This window comes from Phalangium opilio, unplaced genomic scaffold (genome assembly GCF_054372755.1).
Source record: "Phalangium opilio isolate 3A_F unplaced genomic scaffold, DU_Popi_V2 ptg000079l_1, whole genome shotgun sequence".
In the NCBI taxonomy this organism is placed as follows: domain Eukaryota; kingdom Metazoa; phylum Arthropoda; class Arachnida; order Opiliones; family Phalangiidae; genus Phalangium; species Phalangium opilio.
The window spans coordinates 8,743,198-8,756,188 of NW_028324187.1; the positions used below are offsets into that span (position 1 = coordinate 8,743,198).

The window sequence follows — 12,991 nt, forward strand, 5'->3', positions numbered from 1 at the left end:
GTTCTCAGTACTGTTAAAACAACGGTGGAGTGATACATACATGAAATATCGCTATGTTAGTGTATGCCTTTGGCGAAGATTCTGACTGGGATGATATTCCTTTTCCCGCTTTTAAGATAAGTTTCCATTTTATAATGCTAACCCGTTGAGCCATGGTTGAGCAGACGGTTTTTACGTCAATGTAACGTGAACAACGGTAGCGTGTAACGTAACGTAAGCTCGGAGGATGTCATCCACTTCGCTCATGTATCGTGGGCGAAATTTGAAAAGTAGCCGATCTTTGAAGAGTAATTAAGTTTAAATATGTTTTAAAATATATATTCTTCGTAAATTAATCCGTATATATAATTTAGAACGTCGGGATAGCGAAGAAGATGCTGTTAAACTCGATTTGGCAAAAGGTAAAACAAAGGCTTAGACGAAATTAGGTTATGTGTTTTAGTGGTGTTGTTCAACTTGTTTATAACGTTTTATACGTTTAATGTACGTAATGAAAAGTAATTTTAAGGAATTAAATTAAATAGCACCCCATGACAACATACGCGATATACTTTACAACATAATTCAAAGAGAAGGTGTCAGTAAAGGACGTTGTCTAAGTTATCTGACGTATTTGGTTAAAATTGCGAAGCAAAGTGATCACGAACAACTTGGCTTCACGAAAGAAGAACTCTTTCTATGGTTTGCTTATTTTATACGTGAGTTTTGAAGCTTTTTATCGACAATATCTATTTCAGTTTACGCGTTGCGTTATTCAATGAAGCATTTGAGATTCGAGCAGCTGGTTTTCGAGCTATACGTTTCTTACTGATTGATTCCAAATCAGTCGAAGCTCTCTGTAAAGTTAAAGTCGACTTTTTCATATGCAGATCTTTAGATATTGTCTTAGATAATCGCGTAGAAAGAGTTCAAGCTATGAGACTTTGTCGAAAAATTTTATGTATACACCCTGAACTTTTCCCACGTTCTCTTACAAGTTGTTTAGTATCGTTAGCGAAAACTGGTCTTGAAGAAAAAGACCCTCTATTAAGGGCTTGTTTAGGAACTCTGGGTGAACTTGGTAAGTATTTCTGCAGATTCCACGTTGCTGATGATGGATATCGTCTAATTTGAATTCTTCCGTCCATCTCAGCACTTTTAAATCCATCTTCTTGTTTCAACGGTAGCGGTTTAATGGATGCCTTGATTAATAACATTCTTTTATGCTCTCCAACTCAACCTCAACTTCCAGAGTCTTTGTTAGGCGTGATACTTTTTATGTTAAATCATCCCGCGACTCGCGAACCTTTATTAAAGGAATTAAAGTTAGAAAGATTAATGGTTCCATTAACCGATGGCCAACCTAGTTTAAAATTAACCGACTACGCTACGAGTTATTTTCAAGAAATGCAAGAGCGCGAATCTAGAATGAAAATGAGTCAGATTGCGTTAACGATCGTGTTACATTCGTGGCCTGGTAATTAACATTACTTATTGTAATTAATTAGCCTTATTCCTGATCAGCGCCACCTACCCATAGCGGCGACTTTGAGAACTACTGTAAGCGGCAAGCCAATCAGATGTCGCTAAAATCTGGTGACGTCATTTTTGGTAAGACCCCGAGAGTGCCCGTCAGTGACGTCACCAGATTTTAGCGACTTCTGATAGGCTTACCGCTTACAGTAGTTCTCAAAGTCGCCGCTATGGGTAGGTGGCGCTGATCAGGAATAAGGCTAATTATACTCTCCATAAGTATGTATACTTGAATATCTACACTATTCGCAGGGTTTATTGCCTTGTGCAATCCCGAAAATTTTGCAATAAAGACACTCGTTGATATGTTAACATTACCGTATCCCGACAGCAGAGTACGTCATAGATAATTTTAGCGACTTTAAATTAAATTAAATTAAGTCTGACGAAGAGTTTTACTTTGACAGAGAAGCGTTTTGGAACTATTCTACGATCTCTTTGCATTACAACTTCCAGAATGGACTAGTGATTTTGATTTAGCTCTTTTATCTGCCGATACGTACGCGTGGCGTGAATCTTGGCAGCTTTACGAAGGATTTGTCGCGTCTGAGGGACGTGATATTCTACCTCATTTAGCGGAAAGCAGGTATAATTACTTTATGGAAAGTGCACGGTTGTAAACGCTTTTTAACGTGTCTCTTTCTCTTTTGTTCCAGGCCTAATTTAGTACAAAACTATTTAGCACTTCTTCTTCTGGCGTTTATTAACGCGGGTATTTTAGAGGCTTTAGTAGAAGTCGTGGCTACGGACGAATCCCCCGAAATGTCCGTATTTGCCACTGTTCTTTTAGGTGAAATACTTCATTTGAGCAGCGGGCTATTACCATCCGATTATACTCATAAATGTCAAAGTCTGCCTAGTCTAGTCGCTTTAGCTATCTCTCAAAATGCGGATCCAATTCAGAAAAGGTATAACTCAAAGTACAGGTACTTCAGGGACGAGGGGTCGGACGTTCGGCACTAAAGTGTACGGGATTTTTAGATTTCAAGATTTTGAGATTTTCCCCAGATTTTGAGATTCTGACTGAGATTATAGAAATCTTGAAATCTAGTCCAAGATTTTAAGATTTCGGGATTTTGTTCAGGATTTTCAGATTTTGAAGGAGATTTTCAAATTTTGAAGGAGATTTTCAGATTTTGAAGGAGATTTTCAGGTTTTGAAGGAGATTTTCAGATTTTGAAGGAGATTTTCAAATTTTGAAGGAGATTTTCAAATTTTGATGGAGATTTTCAGATTTTGAAGGAGATTTTCAGATTTTGAAGGAGATTTTCAGATTTTGAAGGAGATTTTCAGATTTTGAAGGAGATTTTCAGATTTTGAAGGAGATTTTCAGATTTTGAAGGAGATTTTCAGATTTTGAAGGAGATTTTCAGATTTTGAAGGAGATTTTCAGATTTTGAAGGAGATTTTCAGATTTTGAAGGAGATTTTCAGATTTTGAAGGAGATTTTCAGATTTTGAAGGAGATTTTCAGATTTTGAAGGAGAGTTTCAGATTTTGAAGGAGAGTTTCAGATTTTGAAGGAGAGTTTCAGATTTTGAAGGAGAGTTTCAGATTTTGAAGGAGAGTTTCAGATTTTGAAGGAGAGTTTCAGATTTTGAAGGAGAGTTTCAGATTTCGAGGAGAGTTTCAGATTTCGAGGAGAGTTTCAGATTTCGAGGAGAGTTTCAGATTTCGAGGAGAGTTTCAGATTTCGAGGAGAGTTTCAGATTTCGAGGAGAGTTTCAGATTTCGAGGAGATTTTATGATTTTGATATTTTAGGGTGAGATTTCGGGATTTCTAGATTTTAATGTGAGATTTCGGGATTTAAGGTGAAGATTTCGGGATTTCGAGATTTTCGAGAGAGATTTTAATAGATTTCAAACGAACTGTACGGGATTTTGACAAACGTCCGACCCCTCGTTCAGGGAACATCGGACCCCTCCTTAGGGAAACGTATTTAACAACGTGGTGGTGGTGTTGTTGTTGATTTTTTTAAAGCTCCGCTAGTTCTTCCATATCGCGATTAGACAAAATCCACTTGTTGAAGAAAAGAGGACCCATTCCAGCCAGTTTGTTTTTAGACCATCTTATGCAACGAACTTCTCCAATGTCTACCTCGAGCAGTTCAAAAAGAACGACTAATTATTCGTATCCTAATGCCCAAGGAAGGCAAAAACAGGATAAGGCCGCGTTTTATCATTGGGCCGTTTCTAAAGCCAAATTGCAAGGATGCATGAGAAAGGTTTCAGTCTAACTTAGAAACTTTATTTCAATCGAAGAAGTTAAAACTTAACGCGTTAATTTAATCTTAGGAAACTGATGATGTTGTATTGCAATCCGTGAAAGATACTCAAGTTTTGACCAAAAGCTATGAGAATTGGGATTTAGCTTTAATATCGAGCATGTTGAAGGTGAATAGGATAGGTTTTCATGTTTTACAGGAAAAGTTCAGATAACATAACATTATAGCTTAAAAGAACGGCCTTTTTCTAAATATAAAAGGAATGAAATATTTAAAAATAAAATAAATGATCTCTTATTACAAAATAATTAGTATTTAATTCGTCTTAAAAACGGGGACTACTGCGCCGCCATTTTTAAATCGAACCTGTTACGAGCTTGATCGAGTGGGCTCTGCAATATGGTACCTTTAACCAGGGGCCGGAAATAAGCATATGAGAAACTCGACATAGTCCAATAAAATTTTAAAATGACCCATACCTTTTTAAAAACTAAGGGGGGTGACTGGACAATTTGACCAATAAATTTTCCGAAGTTTTAATTAATAGCTTGGCTACGAAGATGCGACACTATTTTCGCGCACTCCAGTATAAAATGTCCTATAAGAAATTTTTCTTATTTCCAGCCCTCTCTCGCAATTCTCAACCTGCGAGAATTCAACCAATCCCGTTAGGGGTGGCTATCAGACGTCACTAAAGCAATGGCGGCGCAGTAGTCCTCGTTTTTAAGACTGATTAAATGCTAATTATTTTATAATAAGAGATCATTTATTTTACTTTTAATATTTAATTCCTTTTATATTTAGAAAAAGGCCGTTCTTTTAAGCTATAATGTTATGTTATCCGAACTTTTCTTCCAAGGGATATAATGGCGTTTAAATTACGTTAACCTTTTGAACTCTTTAGACTCCGGGAGATATACTAAAGAAACTAGAGGAAACTTCGTGTCGTACATTCATTCGAATTCTAGTCGAATTTTTTAAACCCTCAACGACAATCAGACCTTGTTTTTCTCGGTTAGATTTAACGGCTCAAAATAGTCAACTTCAAGATATTTGTTGCGTCGGTTGTAATTTAGTTGACTTTCTATTGGAAGCCGAAGAAAGCAAATCGAACGATATGCTGCAAGAATTTCTTAGTAGTCTTGTTGAATGTTTGACGCAAGTAATATCATAACCTTGACCACGGTTTTACGCTGGCTGAAATTGCTTGAATTCTTTTGGCATTCGAAGGTTAATGTTGAAAACGTGGGAATTGACGCGGTTTTGAGTCCTAGTCGTGTGGCGCAAAGTTGCCAATTTTATTTCCTTTTTATTGGACATCTCTCTGCTCATAACAAAGGGAAAAAGTTATTGGAGACGTCGAGGGTTTTTGAGCTGTAAGGCCTAAGTTGCGTCTAAATGGAATAGGTCTTCATTATATGTCTTATTTTAGGCTATTAGAGATAGTAGGAAGGCCAAAGCATGACGCGTACGTCAGCCTAGTTGTATCAAGCTTTGATTATACTAAGGACGAATTTTCCAGAACTTTATTGAACAAAGTTTTGACCTCCGCTTCCGACGTACGTTGGTATTTTTAATTAATTAATTAATTAATATAAAGAGCTAGTAGGCCTAATTAGATGTCTTTTAAATTAATTAGAATGGAAGGTTATACGCTACTAATTACCTACGAGTTCTTTTACGGGCTTCGGTACCTGATTTTCGTAAATGGGGGATTGAACTCTTAGTCAATCAACTTTACGATAAAAGTCAGGCAGTTTCGCTAGCTTCTCTCGATATTTTAGAAGAAGTTTGCGAATTACAGGTAAAAATTAAGTAATTAATTGGAGATATTAAATGGTTTTAGTACGTTATTTACTTAACAATTTATTTAGGAAAATTTGGAGTCGCTAATTTCGTTGCGACCATCCTTACTTCATTTAGGCGATCGTGGTCTTCTATTATTAATTCGTTTTCTGTCTTTACCAAATGGATTTAAGTTCCTAAGTAATGCCAATTTCATTAACAGCGAATTAGATAAATGGAATAAGGTACAATCCAAAGAATGATTAGTAATTACTAATTTGGCAAGGTTAAAATTTCCCCCCTAAATGAATTTAGGTTAATTATTTGAAATACGTCAGAATTGTAGAAAGCTCTCTAAACGAAGCTATAACTAGACATAGAAAAGGTGAGGATGGGACCTATGGAAGACGTAGTAATATAAGGTACGTTACGTCTTCTTCCTTTTAAATTACGTTAGATTAGGTAAGTAATGACATCCCGGGTGGGCCCCCACTTTTTAGATATGTCTTAGGGGAATGCTATTTACCACCTCATATGTACGGGCAACTTTGTAGTCATCAAGAAGGGTTTGATTTGGTCACTCAACAACTTCATGATCCGTTGAACGCTCATTTTCAACGCGTACTTTCAACCAAAAGTACCGCGTATCTTTCTGAAGTTGATGTTTTAGAACTAAAGGCCTCGCTTTGGACAATTGTAAGTTGTTGCAATTGCAATTGCCATGACGTCTATGTAAGACTCGCGCGTCATTTGCGGCGTCTCATTTATTAGGGAAACGTCGCGATGACTACTTTGGGACTAAGAGTAATTGTCGAAGCGAATGTAATTACATCAATAGTGTTACTTGCAGCGGAATCGTCAGTGTTAACACTAAGAGGGTAAGGACAAACAATTAATGTTAATTGGTTTTTTTAATGGTTTTGGAAGTGGTTAGTGTTAAATTTGAACAGGACATGTTTCTACGTCTTGGGACTTATTGGAAGTACGGCGGATGGAGCCGATTATCTAAGTCAGTACGGTTGGGAAGCCGTTCGTCGTTCTCATCATCAAAAATGGCCCGTTTTAGCTCAAGCTTTAGCTCAACATCAACATTTAAAACAAGGAGGTTTTAGTCAAAATTCGACCGAATCCTTAACGGATGAATGGATGTTTAAGAATGTCAGGTATCATTCGTGGTCGATAAGCAGTACGGGTAGTCATATAAGCGAATGGCTTACCAAGGGTCTTATGAGGGATCGAATAGCCAGTAGAGTAAGACAAGATTCCGAATCATCCAATGTTAGTGACGAAGATATGGTGGCTTTCTCTTCAATGGAACGTTCGCGTAGTTTCCATGCCAGGGAGGAATCCGACGTACATTCTTACACTAAAGTAATTGCCACGAAAAATCAGCCTACCTCTACCCCCACCCCCAGTTATCGAACTCTGCCAAAAAATATATGCCTTTCGCCTTTGAATAATAAATCTAGTATTCAATTATCACCTCCATCACCCGATATTAGACCTAGATCATCTTCGGAAAATCCCCCGAAACCTTCACCAATTACGGCCCTTTATTCGTCTAAAGATGAAAGCTCGGAGTCGAACATTAGAAACGAAGTCATTTCGGAAGAATCGCCGAAAAAGGTACAAAATAAGACTTTGACTTTAAGTATACAAAGCTCCAGACATCCATCCACGGATGGTTCTACAAATTTAACTATTAAAAGTCGTTCCGGAAGTTGTACCGATTCGACAACTTCGGGTGTAAGTTCGTGCGAATCTAATAACGCGAATCCGACAAAATCCGTGGCGCATTGTGATTTTCAAGATTCTTCCGCCGCGTCTCAATCCGTTCTAAGTCCTATCCCGAGTTCGGCTTCTTTGAATACTCTAGCCAGTTTTAGGCGTAATTGTCCGGTCGTTTTGTCCTCGAGTCAAATGCCGAATCCATCCGTAGTCTCGACGGGACAAAGCGCCAGTTGCGCGTCATATTCTAGTTACATGTACCAAGGTTCTATATCGTCCGTTGGCGGCGTGTCCTCGATACCAGCGACCAATTCTACTTACGGGTTTACCAGCGCGCGTGACGCTAGAGGGTACGCGACACTTAGAGCTATTCAAAGAAAAAGAAGGGTACAATCCATGACTGATGAAGGGGTCACCTTGAGAAATTCGACCTTGGCGCTTGGGTTTTTGGAAAAGGAAAGTAGTTACTCCGTTTCGGACAAAGAAAGCTTTTCGTAAGTATTAAAGGGGATGGCCGGAGCTGTTGGGGTGAAGGGGGGGTCAAATTGTTGGTTAGGTTACTGCTTACCCGTCCACCGCGACGGTGGCGCCATTTGTTATGGCCAAAGAGCTGGGTGTTTTCCCCCTGAACTATAAGGGCGGACTTCACCCCAACACCGCCGGTTAGCCCCTTTAATATCCGTACTCGCGGTCATGGGTCGTGTTAAATACCGGGATCTATTGGTTTAGTTCTGATCAGGGTGAAATAACAGACTCGGAAAGGGTTTCCGAAACTTCACGGAGGGGTTCGTCCCAAGAAACTTCGGATCCTATCTTTCAAACTTGTCCCGATTTTTATATGGGTCTTAGTTTACCAGTCAGTTTAAACTTTATCTCTTCCGTAAGTTAATTAATTAAAATTAATTTAAAATAAATAGGCATTAATTTAATTTAATTTAATTCATATGACGCGGGCGGTTGTCTGCAATAGTTTCCAGTTTCCTCTAAGACCCCAACGAACTTTGAGGACCCAAAAATGGAGGATTTAGGACATTCTCCGAGTTGGATTCCTCATACTACCAAAGATATGAATGAAATTACGTCAGATGATGATGGGTTAGAGTTGCATACGGTTGAGAATTGCGTCGCGTGTTGTTGGCCACAGTTCAAAACGACCGGTGACGTCGAAGGTACGATATAAACTCTTAGTAGTAGTGTTTTATGTCGACATGTGTCTTGAGTTGTACTTGTTTTATTATTACAGATACAAAAACTAAATCCCCTTCCTGCGAAAGTTTCGGTAAAACCGCGATGGATCGTTTGAAAAAAGTGTTACTTCGTAAAGAAGTACTTCATTTTGTGACGAATTTGAGCAGCTCAGTTGGAGTTCAAAACGCGGAACAGGGTCTTTTATCGCTCAAACAAAAATTTCCCACGATTTTTAATGATACGTGTCTCTATTCCGAAATTTGTCTCCAATCTACGATCTATAATATTAGACTTTCCGTTAGAAGGTTTTTACAGGAACTCTTCATGGATGCTCCATTTAAAGAAGTAATTAATTAACTCGGAAGTAATTAAGGGATGTTAATTTCGATTAATTTTAGTTAATATGCCAAGCTGAAGAGCTGATTTCGTCCCCAGTTCATAATTCATTTTTCCTGACATTATCAGAAGCCGAGCTTCCGGAAGAGACATCATCTTGATTAATTTTAATCAAGGTTGTTTTGTTTTGTTTTTTTTTTTTAGCAAATTGTACAATTAGTCAAATAAATCCCGGTAATTAATAAAATATAATTGAAATTTATTCGCCGGTTTTCGTGTTACATTTAATTGGTTCACCGGAGTTCAGATTGGGGTTGGTATATTCACTGGGATGCAAGTTTTAGGAAGTTGTAAATCAGTTGGTGCCATAAATCAGGGTTTGTTAAATATGCCGGGTGCGCACCGTCGGGTATTTCTTGAGGGTTACTCCAAGGTAGAAGGGAACAGAGGGCGGAGTTACGTTTGCGATCATGTTCTCCATAAACGACTAAAGCTGGAACCTTAAAGTACCATTAATTATTAGTTTTATTTTAGGGTTAGGCGAGTAACACTTTTAGGGTATTGAGTACAAATTTTCCCGAGTCGAGTACTAGGGCCTACTAAAGGGTTCCGAGTACTCGGGACGGGAGTATCGGGCCTACTAAAGGGTTCCGAGTACTCGCGAGTTGGGCCTACTAAAGAGTTCCGAGTACTCGGGAGTCGGGCCTACTAAAGAGTTCCGAGTACTCGGGAGTATCGGGCCTACTAAAGAGTTCCGAGTACTCGGGAGTCGGGCCTACTAAAGAGTTCCGAGTACTCGCGAGTTGGGCCTACTAAAGAGTTCCCGAGTACTCGGGAGTCGGGCCTAATAAAGAGTTCCCGAGTACTCGGGAGTCGGGCCTAATAGAGAGTTCCGAGTACTCGGGAGTATCGGGCCTACTAAAGAGTTCCGAGTACTCGGGAGTATCGGACCTACTAAAGAGTTCCGAGTACTCGGGAGTATCGGACCTACTAAAGAGTTCCGAGTACTCGGGAGTCGGGCCTACTAAAAGAGTTCCGAGTACTCTGGAGTCGGGCCTAATAAAGAGTTCCCGAGTATTCGGGAGTATCGGACCTACTAAAGGGTTCCGAGTACTCGGGAGTCGGGCCTACTAAAGAGTTCCGAGTACTCGAGAGTATCAGGCCTACTAAAGGGTTCCGAGTACTCGCGAGTCGGGCCTACTAAAAGAGTTCCGAGTACTAGGGAGTCGGGCCTAATAAAGGGTTGAGAGTACTCGGGAGTATCGCGCCGACTAAAGAGTTCCGAGTACTCGGGAGTATCGGGCCTACTAAAGAGTTCCTAGTACTCGGGATTATCGGGCCTACTAAAAGAGTTCCGAGAACTCGGGAGTCGGGCCTACTAAAAGAGTTTCGAGTATTCCGGCCTTGGTCAAACCTCCGAGTACTCGGACCACCTTGGCCATGAGTACAAGCGAGTCGTGACGCCATATAGTTACCTTGATATGACTAAGATCAGGAATGGTTTCTGGAAGAAATTCTCTCAAGTGTTGAGGTACTCTTTGTACGTCATTCGTATTAGAACTTGGTTTTTCTTTCTCCAGAGTTTCCCAACCTTGAGGCGCAACGGGAATGTAACCACCCATTTCGCTATAATGTTTGACTAAATACGGAAGCGTGTAGTATCCCGACAAACTTGGACTAACTACAACAGGTTTGTTCAATTTCAGTCCATTTACGACTGAATTGACGAATTCGTCACCAATTTCCGCTTTTGGCGAGTTACCATAACCTTAAATTTAAACTAGACTTGTAAATTAAAAGTAATTTAGGGATGCACATTCCCTTCCTATACTTACCGGGGATATCAATAGCAATTGTTTTAAATCCCATAGCAGCGATTAATTTTAATGTTCCCAACTCTAACCAAGTTTTGGAAGAAAATCGCATGCCATGTAGTAACAGCACCGATATTTTAGAATTAGTCGGGCCATTCGGTAAAATAGGTTCTCTATAAAATACTTCAATACCGCTATCCTAGATTATAGAATTTATATAATTTAAATATTCTAAATAAGAAAACATTTAAGTGTTTTAATCCGCCAGCCCATAAAACCTTTAATTACCTCTAATTTTATTACTTTCTCGTCAACCTCTATTTTATCAATGCTAGCTTTTATTTCTGGAGGAATTGACAATTTAGTCATATTTTCCGTTGTCCAGTTAATTGCTGACGTCATTTTGTCCTGGGATCTTTTAATTATTTTAATATTAGAATTTGAAAATGCGTACGAAGGTCCGTAAATTAGGAATAAGATGGAAAGCCAAAATGGGAAAGTTCCCAGCAGGGCCAAAACGATACTCCGTTTATCTATAGTGCAAATATGAAGATAGCAAGAAGGCCAATGTTAATTATAAGTGTAGACAGTGTACGTGTATTTTGTTTATTCTAGAGAGGTAATTGATTGCGACACGCTAATTGGTATTTTTTTATTCATTATAATCATCCTGCAATAACATGCTTATGGCAAATTTCATACTCATTAATTGCCCAGAAAACGTTTATGGGTTAATCCTTATTTGTTCTTTCCATTTAAGCGGATATTAATAAAAAAAAGTCCCGTTAAATAACAACACTGAAAAAGGGAGGGTGTCAACCATGGGGGAAGACGTACGAAAGTTCATACACATTTTGATATCCAAAATGTGGTCCTCTCCCTGTATTAATTGATGCAAGTGGACCCTTACTTGGGGATCCGGCTAGAGGCAGCTGAACCATCGTTACCAGTTGTAATATGCAGTGAAGCCGGCTGCATGGGTGGTAAAAGCGTGGATGATAAAGACAATTACGCGGGAGATGTTTATTTATTTATTTATTTAGTTCAGTACAGGTAAGCCATTAGAGCTTGGTTAGTACAACCGAGAGAGATTAACGATTTAGTTATACAGAGATTAACGATTTAGTTATACATTAGTAAAAAAAGAAAAAAAAAAAAACAAAAAGAGATAAGTAACAAAGTAAAAAAAAAAAAAAAATAAGTGACAAAGTAGAAAAAAGATAAGTAACAAAGTAAAAAACGGTATGACTACAGGTCAATTTGGGGTATTATTGAAGTGAGCCGATAACTTAGCGCGAAATTTTGATTTATCTGAGATGGTAATAATAGATTCAGGGAGTGCGTTCCAATCTGAGATAACAGTGTGGGTGAAATGATGTTGGCGGATAGACGTCAGGGCGCGTGGTTTTGCAAGTTTAAGGGAGTGTCCACGGGTAGAGGGATACGGTGCAGGGTGGAAAAAAGTTTCAACGTTAAGTGCCAATTTGTTATTAAAGAAGTCATGAAGTAAACATAGGTTGTTAATTTTATGGCGGATAATGACGGGATCAATTTTAAGTTTTTCTAATCGAGAAGGGGCTGGGAGTTTATCTAATTTTTGAGTTAGTTTAGTAAATTTGTTTTGGGCTTTCTGTAGGGCAGTAATACCAAGGGAGGAAGATGGTGTCCAAATAGGGGAGGCATAGTCAAAAATAGGGAGGGCCAATGCATTATAGAGGGTTTTAATGAGGGCTGGGGAGCGGTTGTTAAAATTACGACGAATTAAGCCTGATAGGGAATAAATCCTTTTAGAGACTTTATTGGTGTGGGAGGTAAATTTAAGGGATGGGTCCATTGTAACACCCAGGTCAGATTCAGATAGGGTGGCACGGATAGGTTGACCGTAGAGACGATAAGTATACCGTGGGTTAGAGGATCCTAGGTGAAGTACAGCGCATTTATTAATATTGAAGCTGAGGCCATGTTCAGAGGCCCAAGCTTCTACGGAATCCAGGTCAGTTTGCAGGTTTAGGGAGTCAGATAGGGATTTTATACGGGATGAAAGCTTCGTATCATCTGCAAATAGCAAAACTTGCGAAAATTTAACAACACTAGGGAGGGAGTTGATAAATACATTGAAGAGTAGTGGACCTAAAACTGAACCCTGGGGGACACCTTTCTCAATGGGGGCCCAGGGAGAGTGCTGACCCTGTAGGACAACTCTTTGGCGGCGGTCAGTTAGATAATGGGATAACCATTGCAAAGCCTGGTCAGTGAATGAAAATTATTTAATCTGCAGTTCACTAACTAATTAAAAAGAGACCTCAGTTTTTTTTAATCACTCCAATTCTTTTTCAATGGTGATGTAATCGATTTTAATATATTCACTCTGTAACCTCGAAATTCTTGTATTTGCAATGGGGTA

General features: G+C 39.0%; 2 protein-coding genes across 2 annotated transcripts; one reads left to right on the forward strand and one right to left on the reverse strand.

Moving 5' to 3' along the window:
* Positions 1-57: 57 nt before the first annotated feature.
* Positions 58-9,035, forward strand: rictor (rapamycin-insensitive companion of Tor). The gene is made up of 23 exons (XM_089846310.1): positions 58-287; positions 354-401; positions 525-681; positions 738-1,060; positions 1,133-1,456; positions 1,765-1,847; positions 1,920-2,098; positions 2,169-2,420; positions 3,493-3,736; positions 3,807-3,905; positions 4,641-4,898; positions 4,967-5,112; positions 5,169-5,295; positions 5,376-5,540; positions 5,611-5,766; positions 5,837-5,943; positions 6,022-6,217; positions 6,293-6,399; positions 6,472-7,743; positions 7,979-8,129; positions 8,220-8,418; positions 8,493-8,782; positions 8,836-9,035. Exons 1-23 carry the CDS (start codon positions 227-229, stop codon positions 8,932-8,934), a joined length of 5,043 nt encoding a protein of 1,680 aa, XP_089702436.1. The 5' UTR covers positions 58-226; the 3' UTR covers positions 8,935-9,035.
* LOC149654712 (putative protein-lysine deacylase ABHD14B) lies at positions 9,012-11,539 on the reverse strand. The gene is made up of 5 exons (XM_089846315.1): positions 11,290-11,539; positions 10,876-11,120; positions 10,609-10,786; positions 10,249-10,541; positions 9,012-9,273 (listed from the first exon to the last, which is right to left on the reverse strand). Exons 1-5 carry the CDS (start codon positions 11,291-11,293, stop codon positions 9,097-9,099), a joined length of 897 nt encoding a protein of 298 aa, XP_089702441.1. The 5' UTR covers positions 11,294-11,539; the 3' UTR covers positions 9,012-9,096.
* Positions 11,540-12,991: the final 1,452 nt, after the last annotated feature.